This window comes from Ciona robusta, chromosome 14, assembly GCF_009617815.1.
Source record: "Ciona robusta chromosome 14, ASM961781v2".
In the NCBI taxonomy this organism is placed as follows: Eukaryota; Metazoa; Chordata; class Ascidiacea; order Phlebobranchia; family Cionidae; genus Ciona; species Ciona robusta.
Window position 1 is genome coordinate 5,150,894 of NC_143248.1, and position 25,011 is coordinate 5,175,904.

At 35.5% G+C, this 25,011-nt stretch overlaps 4 protein-coding genes across 5 annotated transcripts; 1 reads left to right on the forward strand and 3 right to left on the reverse strand.

Annotated features, from left to right (window-relative positions):
• Positions 1-233: 233 nt before the first annotated feature.
• On the reverse strand, positions 234-16,979 carry LOC149725299 (copper-transporting ATPase 1-like). Its single transcript, XM_089892895.1, has 20 exons — positions 16,778-16,979; positions 15,955-16,075; positions 15,324-15,421; positions 14,143-14,373; positions 12,961-13,768; positions 12,184-12,356; positions 11,507-11,668; positions 9,789-10,025; positions 8,752-8,985; positions 8,223-8,445; positions 7,500-7,669; positions 6,166-6,293; positions 5,806-5,989; positions 5,254-5,445; positions 4,807-4,935; positions 4,363-4,507; positions 3,523-3,710; positions 3,126-3,329; positions 2,487-2,707; positions 234-1,111 (listed from the first exon to the last, which is right to left on the reverse strand). Exons 1-20 carry the CDS (start codon positions 16,889-16,891, stop codon positions 811-813), a joined length of 4,263 nt encoding a protein of 1,420 aa, XP_089749021.1. The 5' UTR covers positions 16,892-16,979; the 3' UTR covers positions 234-810.
• Positions 16,980-18,303: 1,324 nt separating this feature from the next.
• LOC149725300 (uncharacterized) lies at positions 18,304-19,606 on the forward strand. The gene is made up of 3 exons (XM_089892983.1): positions 18,304-18,565; positions 19,062-19,208; positions 19,501-19,606. The coding sequence occupies exons 1-3, from the start codon at positions 18,364-18,366 to the stop codon at positions 19,560-19,562; spliced, it is 411 nt and encodes a 136-aa protein (XP_089749109.1). The 5' UTR covers positions 18,304-18,363; the 3' UTR covers positions 19,563-19,606.
• Positions 19,602-23,040, reverse strand: LOC149725301 (coiled-coil domain-containing protein 169-like). 2 transcript variants are annotated; one of them, XM_089892979.1, is made up of 6 exons: positions 22,903-23,040; positions 22,473-22,574; positions 22,105-22,252; positions 21,637-21,726; positions 20,436-20,566; positions 19,602-20,018 (listed from the first exon to the last, which is right to left on the reverse strand). In XM_089892979.1, the coding sequence occupies exons 1-6, from the start codon at positions 22,971-22,973 to the stop codon at positions 19,916-19,918; spliced, it is 645 nt and encodes a 214-aa protein (XP_089749105.1). In that variant the 5' UTR covers positions 22,974-23,040; the 3' UTR covers positions 19,602-19,915. The 2 variants fall into 2 exon arrangements, with proteins under 2 accessions (XP_089749105.1, XP_089749106.1); XM_089892980.1 differs by having other exon boundaries at positions 22,869-23,007.
• On the reverse strand, positions 23,007-25,006 carry LOC149725302 (protein-L-isoaspartate(D-aspartate) O-methyltransferase-like). Its single transcript, XM_089892975.1, has 2 exons — positions 24,852-25,006; positions 23,007-24,568 (listed from the first exon to the last, which is right to left on the reverse strand). Exon 2 carries the CDS (start codon positions 24,541-24,543, stop codon positions 23,848-23,850), a length of 696 nt encoding a protein of 231 aa, XP_089749101.1. The 5' UTR covers positions 24,544-24,568; positions 24,852-25,006; the 3' UTR covers positions 23,007-23,847.
• Between the last annotated feature and the right edge of the window lie 5 nt (positions 25,007-25,011).

The window sequence follows — 25,011 nt, forward strand, 5'->3', positions numbered from 1 at the left end:
TGAGTTACCAGTTACCATATATTTAACTTATTGAGTGATTTTTTTTTCTGTCTGACATTTTATACAACCCACTGGGTTGAAACGAGTGCTAAATGTAGTACCCAATGACCCCCAATAATGGCAGTACCGAGCTTTGAACCGGGTATGTTCTGACAAATTCTCAAACCACTGTGGCACATGTTAGAATACCTTGCTTTCCACCTGTTAGACTAAAACTGAACAAAAGACTAGGATTTTATACCAAAACATTGTAATAATGTATGGTTGCATATGGTATATGAAGTGCACTGATGGTATGCTACTGTACCAGAAGCATAGGGATATAAAATAGTCAATACAAAGTTTACTATTGAATAAAAATTGCGGTGGTCTCGAAAGTGTCTTATTAAAATAATCACATAACTGTTTGATTGTTGCACTGCACAACATGCTAGATTGTTGCACTGCACAACATGCTAGATTGTTGCACTGCACAACATGCTATCAATGCAAAATCATTGTCAGAACAGTGCAGGAACAGCAGGAGTTTGGTCCATAGTATAACTATACTGAGGTTTTGAAGAATAGGCATAATGTCAACAGGATTTTATGCTCTATTCTATTCTGGGTGTGGTCCTCCAGCATGGCCTGCTATGGAACCTAATATTTAGGCTGACTTAGCCCATCATCCGAATGGATTTTCTGTTAGTTTTAAATCAGATTGAGTGTGCAAGTTCACTGCATTAATTCAAGACCATATTTCAAGCCATGTAGGTGATTGTGGGTTAGACACAAGACGACAAATACACACGACGTGCCTTACACATAGTCTTAATCTATATCTGCAAGCAGGAGGGACAACTGTTGTTCTTTATCATGTTCATTGTGTGAGGATAAAGATTTCTTGCTGGCTGTGAGGCTTCCTTGTTCTTCATTCATTGAAAGTGAATGGATCGACTCAAGAACTTTGTTTTTGATGGAATTTGCTTTGTTGACAATGGAACTAGCCCTGGATTGTGGTTTAATTGCTCCTTCTACACCAGATATAGCTTGGATCTCAGAATCATAGAGGACATCGGTGTCATTAATATACTTGGGACTCCCAAACCTTGTTAAAGAGGGCTTTTTGTACCTGGTCAGTAAAATAGTGTTAGTTTATCTATTGTACATATTGTCAACTTTAAAACACACTTGAAAGGTGGAACCTTTTATTAAAGGAGAGTTATATATTGGGCAATAAGGCTAAAGATATATTTCACATGAGATTGTTAATCTGTGAGAGTATTTTACAAGAAAATATGAATATACCAAACAAAGATGTAAAGTGGATTTTAAACTACCGGACACACCATATTTGTTGTGGCGCAAAGTTTAAAAATATCATGGGAAAAAATGTATTTCGGATTTCTCGAATCATTTATAAATTAGTAATTCTGCCGTTAAGCAAGTGATGCTCGTATGTCACAACCTGTTGATATGTATTGTGACTCAAGATGTCTGTTACAAGATTAATAAACAGTTTCACACAAGAGTGTTGAATATAGACTTCATGTCTACTTTGGAATAAAACGGTAATTTCATTCCAAGAATTCATTAGATCAGGATTTGGAAAAGCCAAAAAGATCTATACTGCATTATGACTGGTAGCAAAAGTAACAAAATAAAAGTGTCTACGTATACACCAACTACTTTAACCATCTAACCCAATTTAAAACTATCCCTCCACCATATTTGTCTGTTCTACTGTATTACCATGGTGTATTAACCACTTTCATGGGTTATGACATCATCAATAGACTCTGTGACATCATCAATAAATGGGATTGTGACATCATCAAGAAAAGGGAGGCCGTTTGCTTTATATAACGCAACAGCAGCAAGGTTTAATACGCTGCTGCTAGGTGGCAGCAGAGCAGCAATGCTGCTGCGTTCTGATTTGTTGAATTTTCTAGTCATGTGATTACGTCGTGATTTAATGCTGTGTCTCGCTCTGCCGATGACGGGGCAAAATATAATTAGCTGAGTCATAATGAAACTTGTGCGGAAAGGGGTTGGTTTCATATATCAGGAATGGGCATACTAGGAGCTTTTATTAACATGCATAGGAGAAAGTCTGGGTGTTTAATCAGTAAGGTCCCACAGTGATGCTCTGCTTGCCAGAGGAACTGAGATTTTAGCCAATATCGAAAAATACATAGGAAAAAATGGTAACGGTTAAATAAGCATATTTTTTAAACATATGATATATATTTTACTATATTGAAACTGACAGAATTTAACATATAGCTTTTATATTTTGCATAATAAGTAAAATTTTAATATAACTGTTATATTCGGACATTGTCAATATAGCGTCACGTTTTTATAATAACATAGGCCTACTAGTTCCTTGGCTTAAATATTTATATACTCTTTGATAAATTAGTTTATGTTTTAAGTATAAAACTGTAAATATATAATAGTTTTCTATTCTGTATATTTATTTACACATACTAAAGTTAACTTACGTTTTTAGGAACAGCGATGACATAACGACGGACACCGAACTCAGCGCCATCGCTGCCGAACCCATCCATGGCTCAAGCACGACACCTAGTGTGTAAAACGCACCAGCAGCAAGAGGAATCCCGATGAGGTTGTAAACGCAAGCGAACACAAAGTTGTAACGAATTCGTCGAATCACGTGCTGGGATAAATCTATCGCGGCTACAACGTCCATTAAGTCACTCTGGTTGGATAGAAGCAGGATGTGTCAGAATATTAAAGTCAACTTTTTTGAGTGATGGGAATTTAGATCTTTTATTCAATTCTATTCTGTATTAGTGAGGTCTTTAAGAATCTGGGACTCGGGCCAGATTTGGCCCATTACCCCATCATATTTTACTCTAAAACCCTCAGGGGGCTACCATCTATCAATTAAGACAGTTAATTGATAATATACAATGGATGTACAACCACAAAATCCTCACTCTAAACTTTTAATTGTCTAAACCAGACTTTATAATACTACTGATCCTATATACAACTTTCACATTGATGTTACGAATATAACTGTACAATCTAGACCAGAGTGAGGTAGTATAAAAACGTTCGACAATACATACTTTATATGCAACTTTCATCTTAAACCATAATTGTATACCAACCTTGATCAAAACAACATCTGCGGCTTCCACAGCGACGTCCGTCCCGGTGCCGATGGCTACCCCAACATCGGCTTGTGCCAACGCAGGAGAGTCGTTGACACCGTCACCCACCATTGCCACCTTGTGACCAGATTCCTGCAGTTGACGAACTTTGTCGACTTTGTGCGAAGGAAGGACTTCAGCGTAGACGTTTTTAATGCCGGCCTGTGTGTGGTGTTGTAATGTTAGTCTATTTTACATATGTGGTGTACCATATGCTCACTGTCGAGTTATAACTTGGGTGTTTTCTTATACACCAGAAACACATGATGTATTCATACACCTCATGCTTGCTGTCAAAGTATAACAACAACTCAAGCAAAACTTTACTTGTGTACTGCAACAACAACCATAATACCTGTCTTGCGATTGCCTTTGCTGTCTTCTTATTATCCCCAGTAAGTAATATAACATCGATCCCCATATGTTGTAAGGTATACACAGCCAGTGCTGACTCAGATTTTACAGTGTCAGCAATCGCAATCATTCCTTCCAACTTTTCATTGACAGCGGTCAACACTGCTGTATAACCACATTCCTCTTGCTCTGTGGAAAATATTTATCATTTAAATATTACTGTGAAAATGTATGTTCTATTAGGAGAAGTATGCTCTACTTTAATGTATGTATTGTTGTTTATGTGCAAGACTGCAAGGTCAGTGCGCTACTACTACTACAGGTCCTGAATGTAGGTCTACTACACCAACACCCAGGGTGCTACCATCTAGTCCCCACTGAAGCAGTTTATAGACACTCAATAATGGGAATTTGGTTGGAATAATTAGACACGCATTCTTGTTAAACAAATCTAATGCATTGGTTGTAACATGAATAGAAGCTGTCTAGTTATTGGTTGTAATGTTTACTGGTTACTCCAGTGTAAAACAATCCACCCATATGTGGCTCCCATGACTACAAGTGCTTTTTGAAATACTACTACACAATACTACATTGTATTTTCCTAACACCTTAACACTATAGCCAGTGGCGCAGACAGGGGTGGGGTTTCGGGGGTCGTGACTCGTGACCCCCCCGTCTTAAACCAAAAAAAATATTTTTTTAAAAACAATTTTAAAAAATATTTTTTCTAAAGAATAAACCCCCCCTAATTTTTTTTCTGGCTGCGCCACTGACTATAGCTATCTACAGTTTACTAAGTAAATACAAGTGCAGCCACAATTAACAATAACTTCCCAACCTGCCATTGCATCATCCACTTGATCAGGAACAAGGATTCCATTTCTTCTCATCCAATCTCGATTCCCGATTAATACATCATAAGTTGCTTTGTTTTGAGACAATGAGGATTGTTCTGTCTGAGTGAGTTGATATTTGGATTCAATCTGTGTATTAGTATGTAAAGAACATTATGCCAGGATGCTAAGAATAATACAAGACAGCAGACCCAGTGGTATTTCCACATATAAGTTAGTAGCACTTTGTCATGGTGTTGCATGCCACTTAAGCCAAATGTGTTTACTTTGCATGCAGCGTCACTTTCACTAATTAATGGAAATTATGATTCTTGTGTATTGTAGCATTGACACGCACATGACAGACCACCAGAGTATTCCAATTAAATCAAGATAACCCAAGTGCAAGCATAACCAACTGTTAAAAACATTCAAGTCTTTATACTCACAGTTTCAAGGCTATACATGTTGTTACTGTTAAGCAACACAGCTTCAACTCCACTGACTTTACATTGAATACCACATCCAGGAACTCCTTTGAAACTGCTGGCGTTTCCTAGTCTGTCAATTCTCAGAACCTGAAGTAAATAACAAATATTATGATGCTTTGCGAAGTATGATGAAAAGCAGTGACCATTCAAGAAAAAGTTTAATATAAGCAGTATATAATAAATGCAAGTATGATAGCAGTATTGAGAAGCTGTAACACAACACAGCAAGTGAGGTGCATTCATGGTTATATAGAAATCGTCTTGGTGTTAAGATAATGACCAATTCTGGCCTGAATTCCAGGTCTTTTTTTTGGTTGTTGGACCAAATCAATGGGTCTTCTAAGAACAAGGACCTCACCATACAGAACAGAACTAATGTGACCCCGTAAACAACATCGCGCTCACCTCTTTTGCTTGTTTCACAACAGCAGCACCTAGTGGGTGCTCGCTTGCATTTTCAGCCGTACCGACGATAGCCATGAGGTATCTCAGCGACATCCCTGTACCCCCTTCATCAGGGGTGCATAACCGCTCAAGCACGACACGGGGCTCACCGTGGGTGATGGTCCCGGTCTTATCAAAGACAACGGTCTTTACCTGGAATATATTTTGGTTCTTTAACACATAACCTTGAGGAAGTAGCAGGCTTCAATATCTGGTGAGGTTCATGCAATGGAACTTTGGGCATTGAGATAAAGTCAAACTACAGGACATCACCCATGTACAATAGAATAACACACAACAAACTAGCAGTAAAAAACAATTTATTTCATGGTCCCTTTTAGAGACACACAACAGCTGTAGCCCCTGTATTTTTATATCTGTAATTATTTATATTCACCACTTTGCAAAAATTAGCCCCTAAAAGAAACTAGGCCATGAGCTATATTTTCTATAGAGTAGCTTCATATCCCATACTTACTGTTTAGTTATAATGTTCTCATGCCCTTAACCCACCTTATGAGATGTTTCCAATGGCTCCCCTCCTTTGATAAGAATCCCAATCTGTGCCCCAACCCCTGTCCCCACCATAACTGCTGTCGGGGTTGCCAGACCTAAGGCGCAGGGGCAAGCAATTGCAAGAACTGTTATTGCTGTTTGAAACGCAAACCGGAAAGTCATTTCATGAGAAGAGAGGTATCTGTGATGTCATACAGAGATTATTAGAAAACAAAGAAAAAAAAAAGAAGGGTAAGAAATCTTAGAAATTGTAAATGAACTTATATCCCAGGGAGTAGGCAAAGAGCAAGAATCCTTAGTGATCACTGAGCTTGGGCAAGGGCGTTTTATGTTTAATTTTATAAAAAGTCCACTCACTCGTGTTTCTTTGCGAATTCACTCAACACACTTGGATTAGTGTAACCAACAATGACCCAAGCCACCCATGTAACAATGGATATTATGATGACACCAGGGACAAACTTGCCAGCAATCTTATCAGCAACCTGTTGAACATAGGGTAATCTTATGTACATGGGGTAACATTATATGGTTTAGCACCCTAGTTTTGAACCGAAAACAGCTTTTATCCCTATTTGTTTAGTGCCATACTTATACAAACAAGCCAAGCACAAAGTATACTGCATTCACCACATTAATCAATGAGGTTCTCCATGTTTGGCTACCATGAGTGTAACTGTATTTTAACAATGTCACCCCAGATTTTTACCCTGCTGTTAGGTGTCTTTTTTTCAGATTTTACCCTGCTGTTAGGTTTCTATACAAACAAGCAGAGCCAAAGTATATTGCATTCACCACATTAGTCAATGAGGTTCTCCATGTTTGGCAACCATGAGTGTAACTGTATTTTAACAATATCTATCCAGATTTTTACCCTGCTGTTAGGTGTTTATACAAACAAGCAGAGCCAAAAAATATTGCATTCACCACATTAATCAATGAGGTTCCCTATGTTTGACAACTATGAGTGTAACTGTATTTTAACAAGATCACCCCAGATTTTACCCTGCTGTTAGGTGTCTGTACAAACAAGCAGAGTCAAAGTATATTGCATTTACCACATTAATCAATGAGGTTCCCTATGTTTGACAACTATGAGTGTAACTGTATTTTAACAATGTCACTCCAGATTTTTACCCTGCTGTTAGGTGTCTATACAATTCAGCAGGGCCAAAGTATATTGCATTCACCACATTAATCAATGAGGTTCCCTATGTTTGATAACTATGAGTGTTGTGTAACCCATTGTATTTTAACAAGATCACCCCAGATTTTTCTGAAAACAAAAACATGTCGCCTATGCTGCCGATCAATGCTAACTAGATAAGAGCATCTGTTGTATGCGTGTGTTGGTCACAATATGTGGTGTCATTGGTGTATGAACAAGTAATCACTTGTGTGTAGTATAATAAAAGAATTTAGTTATGTGTTAACTTGCTATAGTTAAAATTTGGTATGTAGAATGGGCAGCTCAACAGTGTATAAACTACAAAATATGATATGCACTATCTAATATACAGAACTCAGTACAAAAATACATAAAAAGCAAAATTGTCTGTTTAAATCATGAGTTATCAAACAGCCATCACATAGGATTATACATGTATAATTGCAAAAATATCATATGTTAAATCTAGGGGTGGTCTGCCCCCAGTCACCCCAGGTTTGGCGCCTATACACCAAACACATACCTGTTGAATTGGAGCTTTTGATGTCTGAGCTTCCTCCACCAGTCGTACAATCTGTGAAAGTGCGGAGTCTGCGCCAACATGAGTGGCTTGCATAAGTAGGGACCCGTTTAGGTTGATGGATCCTCCAATGACTGATGACCCTGGTTTCTTTGTGACTGGCATTGACTCCCCTGGTAAAAAAACATTATAAATTATCTTTTCTTATTGGATATGTAATGTAAAACATAACATAAACCAAAGGTGCCGAACCTGGGATAGCAGGATGGGCGGGCCTACAATGGATTTTTGTACTGTATTATATAATCAGTAATCATTGCAGGTAATAAGTTGGAATATGTTTCACAGGAATACATGTCAAATTATCCCTGTTCACCTTGCATTTTATATTGTTTGGTGTCTATACCATGAAGTAAACAGCATCAGCTGCACAGGATTTTTATCAGTGCATTTATTGAAGAACCCTATGCTGTAAGCAGTAAAACATATACAGTAGGGTGGGGGAAGATAGGACACCTTTAGTACACAATATCCAGATATTCTGATCGTGTTTTAAACAATTAACAACGGTCTATGAGAGTCATGAGGACATAGTTTCATATTTCTCTGAATGTTCTTTGTTTACTACTAAATGGGACGAGAACATAGAGGTAAAAAGTGTCCCATCTTCCCCCCATTCTACTGTATATAATACACCCACAACATCCATCATAACCATGAACCTACCTGTAATAACCGATTCATCTGCCATAGATGTTCCTTCCACCACTTTCCCATCTGTTGGTATCTTAGTACCTGGTGGCACCCGTAAGTAATCACCACGCTGTACCAAATCGACAGATATACTTTCCTCTTTTATGACCGTGGTTTTATCATCTCCAAACACAACAAGGATAGCTTCGGTGGCTTGTAGCTGCATTAACTTGGCTAGAGCTTCAGATGTTTTACCCTGTAGAAAGTAGAAGTTATAACTTGTTCTGTTATATTCGATGGTCCTTGTGTGATTGGGATTTAAGCTAGAGTTGACCCATCACACCAACACTCCTGGGAGAGATAACAATAACTTATTAGCATTGTCTGCTATAAGAACCAAAATTTAGTCAGTTACTTATATTCATCAATACATGGTTTGGGCAATCTGCCATATCTGGTTTACAAACCAAAACCCATAGTGCCTTTGCTGGTGTGGGACTCACCCATTGACCCATATATAACACAAAACTATTTTACAGCATTTAAACAAGTTACGCCTTACCTTAGCAATATGTTCAAGCCACCTTCCAAGTGCAATGAACACAAATAACATGGGTGGGGTTTCAAAGAAGGTTTTTGGAGATCCTTTGGCTTGTTGTATCATAGATATGATGAGTAGAATGACAGAATATGCGTAACATATCACTGTTGTCATTACGATAAGGACGTCCATGTTTGCCATTCTGTGTTTAACTGCCGCCCATGCTTGTATGTAAAAGTATCGCCCACCGTACACCTGAGGATAAAGTGGCAATTATACATCCACAGTACTATATAGTAGGGGGGGGGAAGATGGGACACCTTTTCAATCTATCTTTTCAATTTTCTCCTCCAATTTGGTGGTAAACAAACATTCAACGATTTTTTTATAAAATTTTATCCTCATGGCTTCCATAGATCGTTGTTAATTGTTTAAAACATGATCAGGATATTTGGATATTATGTGCTAAAGGTGTTCCATCTTCCCCCACCCTACTATATTATACTAATTGTTCAATTACAGCTTTGGTTCACACAAAACAATAAAGCGGTGCTACCAATTCAAATCCATTGTATTTTGACACTTGTCAAACTAGCTGTCAGAATCACTGAAGTGTCGGCCAAATACAACTTAATTTATATAAACACCTGCGTTAAGTGGTGCAACCAAAGGTTGTTGTCAAAAAATGTTTCCTAATATATTGCTAGTTTAAATTAAACAGTAGACACCATTTTACACCTTATACTACTTTGTATGTAGTAAACACCACAATACCATGTTGCATACAGCACAATAACTTATCTATGTTGTATGTATGTTGTATACAGCACAATATTTTGTATGTTGTACTGTACTACTATGTACACACAGACACAGTGGCGCAGCCAGAAAAAAAAGGGGAGGGGGGTATTAATGAAAAAATTTTCCAAAACAATTTGTTTTTAATTTTTCTTTTTAATTTTTTTTTTAATTTTTTTTTGGTTTATAAGGGGGGGTCGCGACCCCCTAACACCTTGGCTGCGCCACTGTGTACACATTACACAGCACAATAAACTCACTTGCACAGGCGTGCATAGCAGAAACATGAGCAGGTTCTGTAGACTGAGCCCGGGTACGATCATGTACGGATTATTATGAGCTCCTGATGCCATGTAATATATCATGATAACCATCACTGGTACACCGAATATTAATGCAGTTAGAAACGAGCGTCTCCATTGTTGTATCGCCACCCGATGGTCAAGTGCTCCAACTCGGTTGTCGCGGCTACGAGGGGAAGCCCCAAACCCAGCACTCTATAATTAAATAATTTTTATGGTGAAATTGTATGATTTCTATAGTGAAAAAATGTGATTTCCATGTGACAATTATATGATGTTTATATCCAACAACAAAAACTTCCATGTGAGAATTATATGATGTTTATATCCAACAACAAAAAACAGAGTAAGAGTAGCTGAACTTGAAGCTACAAGTTTATAAACATTACCAAATCTTTGTCTTGGGATTTAGTGGAGAGTTTGCACATTATCTCATTAGTACAAACATGACAAAAGAGATTGGTTAAATCATCAAACTTGGCCGTGATTTTATTATTATTCATAAAGGGTTTACAGAAAATCTGAACATGGTGATAAATCAGAACCTGGCTGTGCCACTGGTTGTCATGCATAGCAAATAGAGTGATCATGCATTAGACTTGGACCTATGTATTGACATTTATAATTAAGCATATGTACTTGATACGGCATGATGTATGAGAACAATTATTAACAATAAGATGCTGCGTACGTGACTTGTGTTACTTGGAACAAAATACAATAAACTCAGGAAGGAATTAAGTAATAGAGGCTTCCTAATTACTAGAAATGGATTCATAATATTCCCTTTATCACTGTTGTATCCGAACATAGAGAGTTATCTCTTGTGTTTTGGACCTTCTCTTATAGACCACAAACAAATACAGTTAGTTTGCTTTTCGTGTTCAAACAAGTTTATTGCAGGGTCCAACAATGTGACTATGAGTCACTGTTATAAATAAATAACAGACTTTCTACTGTACAGAGCCATTTTTACAACAAACTGAGCATTAAGTTAAAAACTGCATGTAGGGTAATGGGCCAAATCTAGCATAAGTCCCAGGACCTCACCCACATAGTAGTAAGTATATGGGAGTATATGGGACCTTTTAGAAGTTAATACAATTATATTTTGTCCTAATTAAAAGAAATGCCTGATAACATGTTTACTGTAAAATGATGGAGTATTTCTCCCACACATATTGTGAAGTATGTAGTCATGGAAAAACTCCAACAACCTTTTAGCACATACTGCAGCTCATACACTACATACCAAAACAGCCTGCAGCACATTTTAATGAGAATAATATTTATTGTGGCAAACCAGCTACCAATGATCATCAATGATCATATCATTTGTGTAAATTTGTGTATGTTAAAATTGGCTTATTTGTATTTACATCAACTTGGGCTTAAACCCACAATCTCAAGTTTATCAATATAAACCTTTACTTCGAAAGTTTTAATTAAATACAACATAATATGAGAAAGTAATTGCACTGTAGGTTTAGCATTAGCAGTCACGCTTTAGTTTTATTTGATATTTTATTAAACTGTATAATTCAGCAGTATTGGGTTTTCGACTAAGTTTTAAATATTTTGGTTTTCGCTACTTTATTCGAAGAAGTAATGTATTTTTATCCCCATATATTGTACTATGTATGTAATATGTAAACCATGTAAATGTAAATAAATACCTCAATGCTCGCTATGATGTCTCGAACACCAAGGATTTCTGGATCGTACTTGACAACGGCACTTGACGTGGCAAGAGCCACAGAAGCGTATGTGACACCCGCAACCTCCTGTAGCCGCGACTCTATGGCATGTACGCACGACGAGCATGTCATACCAGTAACCTATTATGACGTAACAGGAAGTGTGATGTAATAATTAAACATTACCAACTATGACACAACAATGTAACAAAACCCGTGGGATCAAAAAGGATTTTTTATTTTATGAATTTTAAAGTAGGTTAAACATGTAGTATGAAGAGATTAACATCTATAAATAAACTTTAATCACTCTATGTCATGCAAGCTATTTTAACATTGGTAATTTCCGTGTTATGTATTTATAAAGTCAAGTGAGTAGTTTCTATCTAAAGTTAAACCATGTGATGCACTGTATAGCTTATAACAAAAAAAATAAATTTAATTTTTTATCAAAACTGATCATCTGCCACATAAATATCTAAGTTAGTTTCGTACGTATTTTTTCTCATTGTAATCTTCAAACACTGATGTTTTAACCTTTCATTCATGACCACAACTACAAAATACCTTAAGATCACAGTTTACATCCATACACAATATGCACTGTAGTAACAGCTTACACAAATGGGTTGTTGAATAATTCCTTCCCAACTTACATTTAGTTCAACTTGTCCCCCCTTCCCAGTTCCTTCTAACACTGCAGCTCCAAACCCAAGGTCTTCAATAAGTTGAGCAATCGTATCTGGTTCGATCAAACTTGGCCGATATTTTACTTCAGCTCGACCCGACATTAACCCAACAAGGATGGAGACAATTCCTTCCTCCCTACCTGTGTTGTAAGGTGGAAGATGGTAAATGCTAATCTTAAATGGCTGAATAACATGAATGGTGAATTAATGAATGTAACCAGCTTTATCCCCGCATGGCTAGAAAACAAAAGTCGTTATTACACGGGTTTAACAACTCAGCTTACGAGTTGTATGTTACTTTGTGGGTGATTTTATTTTTGTATTTTTTTTATGTATGGCTGATAATTTGGACAACCCATTAGTGACTGGGTTGGAGCAATTGCCGATAAGTGTTTTGCCCAAGGACACATACGCCCACAATGATAGCATTAACGATTCTTGAGTCCATTACCTCTGGGTTAGAATTAAATGGTATATAATGAAATATTTATGACAGATGCGGTCGAAGTTATTCATCCTTTTTTATTGTTAACATTGTAAGATGGTTAACCCATTTATGCAATACCAAGCATAAACAGAAGACACCAAACCTGGGGTTGCAGGCCTTCAATGAAGGTTTCTACACTGTATTAATCGGAAAACATTATTACAATAAAAAATGTCTAATATATTTGATCGTCTAACTATCCCTGCCTCCCCAACAAGTTTGACGCCTATGATACCAAGTCCTACACAAGAACTCACCTATATTTCTCTCAATATTGTTAACACATGAAGCACACGTCATCCCGGTAATATTAATGAAACATCTTTCCACATCTGTTTCCATGGAAACGCTCATTTCTAGCATTTTACTCGATTCAACAATTTTCCGGGAATTCTGCTTCTCAACTTTTTTGCGCTTACTGACAGCTTTTTTAACGGTTCCCCTCCCCGCAGAGCTCCTGGTTTTATTGGAAGGTGTGGAGCCAATAGAGTGGTTTGTGGATCTAACAGATAACACTGCAGCGGCTTCCGATATCTTTGAGGAGTTATCAGAACCATTTGGAGGTGGAGGTAACTTGATTAACGCATCTCCATTTACAGCAGTCGCTGTTTCAGGCGTAAACGAACGTCCGTTTGGTAGCGTGGCTTTAAAACTCAGGTCCTTAATCTTTTCTGCCAATTTTTCTTCTTTAATTTTGTCACTGTCGTATGAAATTGTTGCCGTCTTGTCATCCAGCGATACTTTAACTTTTGCCACGCCTTTCATTGTCTTCATATTCTCTTCAATCTTTCTCACACATGACTTGCAATGCATTCCTTCCACCCCAATATTCACTACTGTGTATTCCACATCTCCATTCACTGAATCACGATTCCCCAACACAGCTGGTCTCTTAGCATCATAGTTATCAGACAAAGTAATAAGATCATCATTGCGTGGCTTCTCCACCACCCCATACTTCAACGCAGCATCAAAACCCATGTCTTCAATAGCATCAATAACAAGCTCCAAACCAATAAGTTCAGGATTGTAATCCAAAGTTGCTTCTTTGTTTTCCAATGAAACCTAATTGTTAGAAAACAAGGGTTACTTTATACTTACATAATGACTATAAACAAGACTTGTTTGGTAAAATAAAAAAAGATATTAAATGTAGTATAGTAAAGTATACCAGCACACTAAGGATATAGACCAGAGTTAACATTATACCATATTGTTACATGTATACAAAACTATAGTTAAGCTGGTGTATATTACTAATAGATGCTGCACACTAAAGTAGATTTAGTTCTAAAGGTGTTTCTACTCTATATGAGTGAGGACGCAAGGTACCAGGGTACTGCATATCAAATGACTTATATTTCCTGGAGTTGCCCATTACCAATAATATTTGGCTTAATATAAACTAAACTTAGAAAACAGTCTAAGACAATTCCCACCTTAATAGACTCCACACCAGTGTACGACCCAATCTGCTGTTGTATTGTTTGCACACAAGAGTTGCAAGTCATTCCTTCAATTGATATCTTGCCTGTCTTGGTTCGTTTCCTCACCCCATCTTCACTGACAGAGGCCTCAAACCCCATGTCTTCAATGGTGGACACAATAAGAGAAGGATTCAATATATTTGGCTTGTAGTTAACCACTCCTTGCTTGTTTTGTAACGAAATCTGTAAATTTAGAATAAACATATGAAGTACAATGAATAAATTTACAACATTATAAACATTGTTTTCTAAACAAAAATCTATATACTGCCTAGCAAATGAGATATATATGTATGTTTATAGCCTATAGGATAAACCAAATTTAAATAAGTTACGAAAGACTGTTTATAATTTGTATTTACTTAATCCTATTCAAAATCCTGCCACACCTTTATCAATATTATATCACACAGATAATGAGATCACTAAGACCCTGTGTAGTAGTTTAAACAGCACTTACTAAATATATAAACCCATTTAAGAGACTAACCTATACTGATACCACTACACAATTTACAAGCACATCAGACATGTATTAACACCAGCCACACGGCACGAAGCTGTTATAATAAACCACAGCAATAAAGTGTTTAATTATTGAAGCACTTTCTTTCAACATTAAAGTTTAATAAATGGAGCAGGATGTGATCTTAGTCACAATAATTAGTTAGTGGGACGAAATGCAGTATTTAGAAACTAAAATCAAGAGCTTTTACAGGCTTAGCAGGATAAGCAAAAGCTTGAGCGGGAAATAATTTTCCGTTTGAAACAGAATTAACAGAATAAATAATTTGCAAAGGAAATAGGAAACAGGTTACAAATGATTGTGAACTTGTAGCTTCCTTGAAACAATGTATCTGACTACACAACATATGTTAACACAGAATTTAACACTTTATTTAGAATAGCAGTACAGTAGTACTAATAATACAGGATAAAGGAATATTTAAAGTCAATTACACAACCAAACTAAGCTCCACAAAGCAACAACTTCTGTAAACTTAATATTCTGGATATAAATTAAACCAGAAACACAATCCAATGTCTCCTAGCCTGCTTTAAAGTAGGACCTCACCCATATAGAATAGAAAGTTGTGAACCAAGCCAAAGTTAGCCTTAAAATTATAACTCACCTGTGTGGTAATGATTCCTTTAAGTCCACTGAGTGTTGATTGTATTGTGTTTACACAAGCATCACATGTCATACCGTCAATGTTTAACACTACAGTATCTAAGTATGGAAGTACAAGTTACTGAGGTACCAGGTTCAAAGCCAGCATCATGTACTAACTTTGCGTTTGCATACATATATATATATGTATGACTGTATTATATAAGATAGGTATGAACATCAGGAACTAATATTTAAGCCTGAATATAGTTTTAAATACAAGTTACTGGGTTACCAGGTTGAAAGCCAGCATTATGTATTAACTTTGCGTTTCAATATATGACTGTATTAAACAGGATTGGTAGAATATCATGTAATATTGAATCCTGGATATAGTTTAATTACAAGTTACTGGGATACAGGGTTCAAATCCATTACATGGTAGATATGTTGAACTTGGTAGCTAAGTTTCAAATATTCAACAAAATAAAGTAAAATCTTAATATGGGATTTATATTAAAACTTATCAGTAATTTTATTCATAGGTGCCATATTCAAAATTTGTAAATCTTCATAGTTGTGGCTTATGGGTAAAAAACTGTAGAGTTAACAACAGCTGATACTTCTATGATAACTGACCATCAATTACTCACCAGTGTTCCCAGTTTCTACTTTTGCATCAAATCCAAGGTCTTCAATTAATTCAACCACGTCTTTATTGGTCAACACTTGTGGGTCGAATGAAACTTCTGCGTTCATGTTTTGAAGCGAGACCTACCACGGACAACAGCATTGTTAGTGTCACGCTTAAGTTCAAATGAAAAGAAATCAAATTATTTTTAACTCAAATGTTAATCAGGTTACACACTACAAGTTAATTGAATAATTTGATTTTTAACAAATAAGATTTAAAAAAATGGAACAAATAAGATTTAAAAAAATGGCTAATTGGTTTATTTGTTTTAGTATTTAGTTTGGTTAAAGGTTGGAACTCAATTTGTGTACTGATTACTGAATTATATAAAATATAAATTCAATACTAGACCATAGACCAAACAGTTCCTCAAGCTTTTTATGGTGGCTCAAACTTAAATTTTAATTTAATAACAAAGCTTAGATGACAAAAATTGAGGCTGCACGAAACGTAATCAACAAAACTAAAATGCGGGATTTTTCACTCTTATATCTGTTTTCCTGTTCAATCGCGTATTTTTGTTAGTTTAACTTACAGGCTGAAATATTACTATTGTAATCAAACCAACAAATAAAATGTACTATGTTATTTAAAATCATACTATCAGTAAATATCCAGGTAGAAGTGTACAACCCCCTGAGGATGTGATACAGAAACTAAAACAATAAAAAATAGGATATATAATATGTCATATGTTAGAAGTTGGGTTGGCGAATATTATGTGCCGTACCTGGACATATCTTCAATAAAACCAATATCTTATATATTAAAAACAAACTTACTTTAATTTTATGAATTCCATTTTCTTTCCCAACCTCACTTTCAATTGTTTTCACGCATGAGTTGCAAGTCATTCCCGTGATAGAAATCATGATTTCTTTTGTATCACAAGCCATGATTGAGCGTGAAAAAGCTTCACAAATTTTCTGTATACTTCAATACTTGTGTACTTAATATAACTTTATATATTCTCGGTTTTTCTGTAAATTAGGTCAAAACTTTAAAGAATGGATAAACGAGTGTAATGTTTAAAACACAGATTTAATAACAAAAAAAAACACAACAAAACGTTATAAAGTTTAGTCTGCTTAGAACCTCACAAAAACGCTCTTTATATCAGACTCCATAAATATTAAATTAATGTCTTTTTCTTTACTATCAGTGAAAAATGTACACCTAATAGATAACTTAATGTTTTTAATTATAAATACACAAATTATAATGTAACTTATGTAAAAATCTTTCTATATTAAGTTTTCCAATGTTTTACTATGCAAATAATAGATTGTTATGGTAATTCCAAAAAAGTAATTTTGACGTCATTGCTGAGATTTTGATGAGTCATTAAAATATGATTTCTTCATATTTAGTTTATCATGACTTTAAATAAAAGTCAAACGTTATTTATAAAAGCTCTAATCTAAGTAAAGAGTAAAATTTTTGAAATACTGTGTAAATGGCATTTAAAATAAATAACTTTTCACCCCAAATAGATATTTTGACTTTTTACATGAAGCGGTATGAAAATATTTAACAGTCGGTAACTTCCACAGAATTAAAAAAGAGTAGAACGCGCAACTGCCCAAAACCGTGATATATTCTTTTTTCTATTCACGTGACCACCAACTCCGTCCCCATTTCCCTTCGTCTTCATTGTAAAAGATAGGCGCATGGTATTTTTAGGAGTTTTTAGCTGTTTATTTCAAAAACTACACCAACTATTCAAGTTTATTAGGCCAGTTTAGTTATTTGGTAGGTTAACGCATACAGTTTACCACTTTTTAGGAAATTTAATTATTTATTAATTTTAATTAAAAACCTTCAAGCAAACAGTTTGTTAGAAATATTTGTATATTAGAAAATAGTTGTTTTGCCCTATAACTTTAAATCAAGTCAAAAAATGAAGAAAAACTACATAAAACGCCCTCGAATCCACCGACTACAATAGTAAACGGGAACGACCCGCAAAAGAGAGAGAGTGTATCGTGCTCTCTCCTTTGCCGACATTAGAGATGCGCGTTCTATTCTTTTTTATTTCTGTGGTAACTTCACACTGATTCGCGCGAAAACTTTTAATAAATATTAAGGAGCTAAGCTAAGACCTAAAGGTCGAAAAAGTTGATTAAATAGACAAAAACGATCAAATTTTTATCCTTAGCATGTTTTTATAACAAAACTTTAGTATAGCAGCGACTGTAATTTATATTTTAGGCATTATTTTGATCATTAGCAAAAAATCACTTTTATTCAACCTAAACCATTCGTTTCATTTTACCAATATTGTCTATGATTGCTTTTAATATGAACTTACCCTATAACCACCGAAATTTTGTATTCACTTTTTTTAGATCACAGTTAGAGGTGCACCATGTCTAAACTATGGGGGGAGAAGGCAATTCCTTCAACTGGCTTCGATATTATGAAATCATGGATGGCAGTCGACTTGAACGATTTCCGTAAATGTTCTTATCCTGTCCCCATACTAAACAATGCATCTATTATACTGGGTATGGTTGGAGTGGGTGGACCTTTGTACACTATGGTAGTAAAGAGGCAAAATGCATCAGCAGGTGAACAACTTTCTTCCAAATTTCCGCGTAAACAAATTTATTTCAGAGAAAAATCCCGCAAAAAATTATCACGATAAATATTCCACACAAAAAAATTAAAGTTCCACTCTGCTATTTTGACCTTACTAAGCTTAGATATGAACCAAGCCGTCCTTTCACAGTCACTTTACTAATCCGTTTAACGGTAGGTAACCATAGTTAAATACGTCAACATATGTCATATTACAACTTGCATTTTATGTTTATTAGGTAGGCGCGTAGGCCTACTACTGCAGAATAATATTTTACTGACATGTTACTGCTAACTACAGATTAAACTAGTATGTGTGTGTTGTGGTTATCGAATTACATAGGATTATGCATTAACAACATTTATTATGCTGTTGTATTCCATTTAATCTTTGTTATGGTAATTCCGAAGATTATTTTGATGTCTTTGCAAAGATTTTGATGAGTCATTGAAATAATGTATATTTCATCTTGTGTTGTATTACAGGCATGTACAAAACCTTTTTCCTGGCCACACTTGGTGTATGGACAGGATATTACATTACGAGGGCGTTCAACCAATATTATTTTGGAAAGTTTAAATTCTCACTTGAATATGCCATGATGAGGAAAGGAGACTTCAAAAAAACAATTGGTAATCAACTTAATATTTAAATAAAGCTGTTTAATGTCAAGATTATAAAAAAATACAACATATGTACTGGCTGACTGGAACCAAACGCAGGGTGGCCAGGTTTTCTACGCTGCTATTACAGCAAATGAGGTAAAATTCCACAGGATATTACTTCAAACTATCACTCCCTCCCCTGCATTTTGATAAAGCTTGGTGGATAATCCTTCTAGTTTACTTAGAGATAAATCTGCAATTAGTAACTCAGTGTCAATAGTTTTAAAGTTAGAAGTAACATTATTCTCTTTCCTTACAGAACCAACAAAATATGGGGACCCGGAATTCCTTAAAAAATGGAAACCTATCAGATCACATTAAACTTTTCTTTACTTTTCTGCAGAATAAACTTTACTTGACCATGAGTGCATGTGTTTTATTTCACAGTGAGTTGTGCAAAGTATCTTCGATACACAGTGGTGACAACAAGGATTGACATTAATGGGAAGGATGGTAGAGAAAGTGCAGTAGTAGGAATAGGATAGAAAAAATATTTAAAGTATAAAAAACTTGTATAAAAAGGTCCTAGTGGATGGAATTAAACTAGAAAACATTAGCAACTAATAATAAGCTTTAAAAACGCTATTAAGTTGTTAACTACATTCTTATCAGCTACACTAGAAACACTGGTATAAAATAAGTAGATGTACATGATATATACAACATGGCAAGTATTAGTTCTGGAAACGTCTAGGGATTCTATTCTCTTGTATATTGCGCTTATTGACGCTCACCCTCTTTGGAAGTGGGGGTAGTATCCTCTTATGCATGTTTATTCTGATGGGAAATAAACAATATTATTCTGGGCTAAAATTTCTACATTCTGGTGCAATGGTTGGCACACCTGCCTCTAGACAAGAGGATACAGGTACCAGACTCAATGCTGCTACCATTGTAAGAGTATGTATGCTTGGGCAAGCATTTACCCAAATTATTAAATGTGGTACCTTGTTAGCGTGTATAAAACAACACCCGTGTTGTAACGACTGTCATCACTCCGCCACGAGAGGATAAATAAGTTACATAATGGCTAACTTGCAAGTGGGAAGTGTATGAAAAAAACAGAACACTCATACCATAACGACAGCCGTTGGCCCTCCACGTGAGGATAAATAAATAACATTTGTTTAAACAACATTTAATAAAATATAAATACGGTATACCTAGATACAAATAACAAGCCATATGGATTACCCATTGTTCTCCTTTTGTGCTTGTTTCTTAGCTTGTAACTTCATATAAGAATCAAGTCTAAACTCAGCATCGGCAAGTTCCGTCAAATATTTCTTCCTTCCCTCACTTGCTTTGTATAAGGCCTTGGATTCCTACAATGTTAGACAATAATCGGTAAGATAATAACATGTAATAAATTCCGCAAATCTAACCCTGATCTGGTGCTCATATACTTAAACTATCGTTGTTTAGTGAAATATAGTAAGGACCTGGTGCTACGAAAATGTAACAGACAAAAATCAAGTCAAACTAATTGTTGTATTAAAGATATATATTTTGTCTAAATTGTCAGTGTCTGCAAAAAAAAAGCATAAAATACAAAATAACATAAGAGCTTTCAGTTAACGACAAAATGGCTTATTGATTTAAATTAATTTCACCGGCATTGTTTTATGTCAGAACGTGTGGTTTTTGGCCGTAGATTACAACCCAAACTTTAGTTATTAGTTGGTATTAAATTTGCTTAAGTTGCCAAAAAAGTTTTTATTACATGTTTATAAAAGCTTGTTCAAGGTAAGTTTGAAATTCCCCCAATAATTTATGCTAATTTTATAATAAAGTTAAAGTTTTGTTATAAAAATAGTTATTAATAAGCGCTGGTGTAAAGAAAACAATTGTAAACCCTGAATAAGCCAAGTGGTACTGAGGCTTCGGCTTGTTGATTTATTCTGACTTTTATAATAAGTTGCCAAAGTTGTGATTATAATGAACAATAGACCACCCACAGACCCACTTATGAGGTATCAGTAGAAATCCATCAGTATTATTTAACAATGGAGATGGTGCAATACAAACAATGAATATTCTTGAAACTTGAATATTCTTAATACGAATTCGACTTTTTGTGTTTAAAATTCAATTCAAATTGAAATAGTTAGCTTTAATATAAATGCAGCGCAATTATATAATACATTTTCTAGATTACCCATTACATGAAATTGAAATATAGGCCATTCTATGTCATATTTTGAGTACTGTTTTACTTCTAAACATATATGCACACTTACTAGTTACTACTGTTTTCTATTCTATGTGGATATAAATGGGCATAGAATACATTTCAATTGCGTTCACATAAATTTAAAATAAAACTGAGGCACAATAGACCAGAGTTGGCACCGAAAACAAGTTGCTATTAAACACAGGAATACGTTTTACAAACCTGGTCCAACCTCCACTCCAAGTCTCGTAGTTGGTTTTGTAAACTTGATCTTTCTTTCTCCATTTGTTTGATTAGGCCTTTCAAACCACTCTGTTGGATATTCAAAGTAAAGAATGAAATGGGACAGTAAAACACAATGGCTGGTGTGGGGGACAGACATAATTATTAGGTGAAAATACATGCCTATATGCTTCCCTGTATGCCATGCGCATATGTGGTGTATTGTGATTTTTGGAGTTGCCCCCTTTATAGTTCAATAATTCAGGCATTTTAAAATTTACGAATTCAAGGGACAGGTGAAATATTTATTATAGAGGGTGTCTTCAGCATTATTAGGGGTACATATGCATTATTGATTATTGGGTGGGCCTCCTGGATTCCTGTAAACTGTATGATGTTTGGTTTAACTGTAACTGCTACCATCTGCAACTGCCATATAAGTTAAGCACACCAATTATCACCACACACCTCACTCAGGCCTTCCATGTTTTTGACGGAGACCGGAATCTGGTCTTTCCTGTTCTTGCTGTTGGTTCGATGGTTCGGTTTCAATTTCTCTTTCAAGTCTTTGATCTGCAACTCTAGCTGTGTGTTCATCTCCTGCTGAGTCTCATATCTGGAGGCAGATAAGAAGTTAAGAATGATCCGCTTTATTATGCAAGAGACTAATAACCACAGGCCCATTACCCAGGGTGCTACCATCTAAACCCCATGGAGGCAGTTTATAGACACTCAATATTATAGAGACTTATTCCAAAAGGATGAGGTGTTCAGTGAGTCACACCAGAGACGTCATAGTCGGATTAAGACATAGTTGTTCAAACTTATTCTCCCACCTTGTTTTCCATTCATTCCCTTCTTCATCAATCTGTTGATATTTCTTCTCCAAATCTTCAACTGTTATTTTTAAACCAAGAAGTGACTGATCCAACATCTTTCTGCAAAATTCAACATATAATGTCAGAAAGAAAGAGCCAGGAACAGTGATTATAATGCTTGCTATCAAACTAGAGGATACTGGGTTCAAGAATCAGTGCCCTCTTAAAACTTTCTACACTGAATTAATCAGTAAATTTTACAACCATTTTAATCAGTTAAAAATTGTAACAAACTGTAGATCTTAACTTTCCCTTGCCTCTCAGTCTCGACCATGTAAAATAAAAAGGTTATATATATAGAATATTAAAAGAAAAAGGTTTGTATAAAAAGGTTTGCATATATGACATAGCTACCAATTTAGCACATAGTTGGTACATCATGTCCTACTTCATTTGTCTTTCATGTTCCAACTCGGCTTCCATTTCTTCCAATGAATAATCTTCCATCCCTCTCTCCATGTTTAACTACACAGTCAAAAAAACTAATATTCCTGTTGGTATAAATATCTGATTGAATAAATTAAATTTAAACTGTAGTTTTACTTTTATAGTTATCTTAGTCGAGAAATTCTTAAACTGGTTGTATAGTTGGCAGTTGTTAGTAAAGGCTTGGTACGTAACACTCACTCTTGTTTTATCTAACACTGAGGACGGTTAAAGTGCTAAAACTGCACCATCTTCAGTGTTAGATGAGAAAGGAGTGAGTGTTAAGACCAGGAGCTTGGTACTTGTAACACTTACACCCAAATTGATTAATACGAGTTTAAAATATTTCTCTTGTTGGTATTACTTTAAAAGAAAAACAGAAACATTTTATCATAGTTACACACAACATCCAATCACTCAACTAAATATTCATAAACTGCCACAAAGCGACAAAGCATAAAAGTCAGGATTTTAAATTATCGACATTAGCCAAATATACATTTGCTGCAACAAAAATAATTCAGCACTGTAATACATACGCTATGGGTGAGTAATTAGTTCATGCATAAATTAAATAAACCAATATACTTAAAATTAGCAACTGTAGCTAGAGTTCATAATAATATATTGTTTTGCTGAACTTATATAGGCCTATACCAAATATACTCCTAACTTTACTCCAACCTACAAGAACTTTAATATTTATCACACAAAATAAACAAGACTTAAATAATAGAATTGATAAATAGGGCAATTGTTATGTCATCAAAGCTAGACAGTTGAGTTCTGGAACCTGACACTCCACTTCTATGACATCACAATCCAATGTTTGACATAATAAAGACTGTTTGGTTTACAAAACCAATATTGGTTTTTCGATTTAACTTCTTGTATATGAGTGGACCTTTCAACCTGGCCACTGTTTCCGCTTATCAGTAAGTGGAATGTAAACAACTTTCATCAATTCCTTCTTGGTAAGTTCACCAACATTATTTTTGTCCCATTGCTCAAATACTTGTGTTGTACCAGGCTCTCCCACGGGCAAAATAAGTCGGCCACCTTTTTTCAATTGTTCAAGTAAAGGCCTAGGTACTTGAGAAGCAGCCGCTCCGACGTGTATTGCATCATAAAGCTCTGTCTTTCTATTGTCCGGGTCATAACCCAGTCTCCCATCCCCTTTTTTTAAAGTAACCCTCCCAGAAGTAATCAAAGTTGAGTCATCTCTGTTTACATTTTCAATGGATTTATTCACAAGTTCTGGAATATGTTCGATGCCGTAAGCTCTCCCGTTATCTCCCATCATTCTCGCAAAACAAGCCGTTAAATATCCGCTACCAGACCCAACATCTAATGCTGTTGGATTCTCACTTCTGGTAAGTTGATCATGTAACGCCTCTAAAGCTGCAGCATGCATATGGGGTGCACTTATAGTAGCCTGGTATCCAATAGACTGTGGACTGTCATTATATGCCCCACTTGAAACATAAAATTTCCGGTCCGTCAACTTCATACCTTCATAAACTGCATCATGGGTAATAATTCCATTTTTTCTGAGGTTGTTAATTAAATCCAAGTTACTTTTTCCATGACAGCGCCACGCCATTGTACAAATTATGAATAACACCAACCTTATATAAAATAAAAACGTCATTTTAGGATTTTAAACAAATTAACTTATGTGCCGAATATTCAGTTCTATGTGTAATTCCTAAAACAGAAAATAAAACAAATTTTATGCAGTTCAGGCCAAGAAAACACAGTTACACATACAAAACACGAGCCAATCTTTCTTAAGCAGAATACACTTAATGATGTATATACAAAAATACAATATACCCAAATTTCCTTTTCTTACATTTAACAGTTTTTTTTCCGATACACAAGTCAGATAAACCTTATTGTGCACGTTACCTGTTACCACGCGTTGTCCAAATATCCGACGAATCTGCACTCGCTGTTACAGTGTGGTTTGTAAACAGCAGTCGGAATGTCTGTCACACGACCCCTGTTGCGATCTCTTCTAGCTCTACAGCGACGCTCGCTACTACTATGACGTCATCAGAATACTAAC

What these genes read in the sequence shown, in the direction of transcription:
- LOC149725299 (XM_089892895.1), bottom strand. Translation starts at nt 16,891, where the DNA reads ATGGCTTGTGATACAAAAGAAATCATGATTTCTATCACGGGAATGACT. An exon ending in AAGGAATCATTACCACACAG is followed by an intron (nt 14,374 to 15,323) that starts GTGAGTTATAAT and finishes CTAAATTTACAG; the next exon opens with ATTTCGTTACAAAACAAGCA. An exon ending in AGTGGATGATGCAATGGCAG is followed by an intron (nt 3,711 to 4,362) that starts GTTGGGAAGTTA and finishes TATTTTCCACAG; the next exon opens with AGCAAGAGGAATGTGGTTAT.
- LOC149725300 (XM_089892983.1), top strand. Translation starts at nt 18,364, where the DNA reads ATGTCTAAACTATGGGGGGAGAAGGCAATTCCTTCAACTGGCTTCGAT. An exon ending in GAGGCAAAATGCATCAGCAG is followed by an intron (nt 18,566 to 19,061) that starts GTGAACAACTTT and finishes GTTGTATTACAG; the next exon opens with GCATGTACAAAACCTTTTTC. An exon ending in AGACTTCAAAAAAACAATTG is followed by an intron (nt 19,209 to 19,500) that starts GTAATCAACTTA and finishes CTTTCCTTACAG; the next exon opens with AACCAACAAAATATGGGGAC.
- LOC149725301 (XM_089892979.1), bottom strand. Translation starts at nt 22,973, where the DNA reads ATGGAGAGAGGGATGGAAGATTATTCATTGGAAGAAATGGAAGCCGAG. An exon ending in GAACATGAAAGACAAATGAA is followed by an intron (nt 22,575 to 22,902) that starts GTAGGACATGAT and finishes TGAATTTTGCAG; the next exon opens with AAAGATGTTGGATCAGTCAC. An exon ending in GCACAAAAGGAGAACAATGG is followed by an intron (nt 20,019 to 20,435) that starts GTAATCCATATG and finishes ATTTCCCATCAG; the next exon opens with AATAAACATGCATAAGAGGA.
- LOC149725302 (XM_089892975.1), bottom strand. Translation starts at nt 24,543, where the DNA reads ATGGCGTGGCGCTGTCATGGAAAAAGTAACTTGGATTTAATTAACAAC.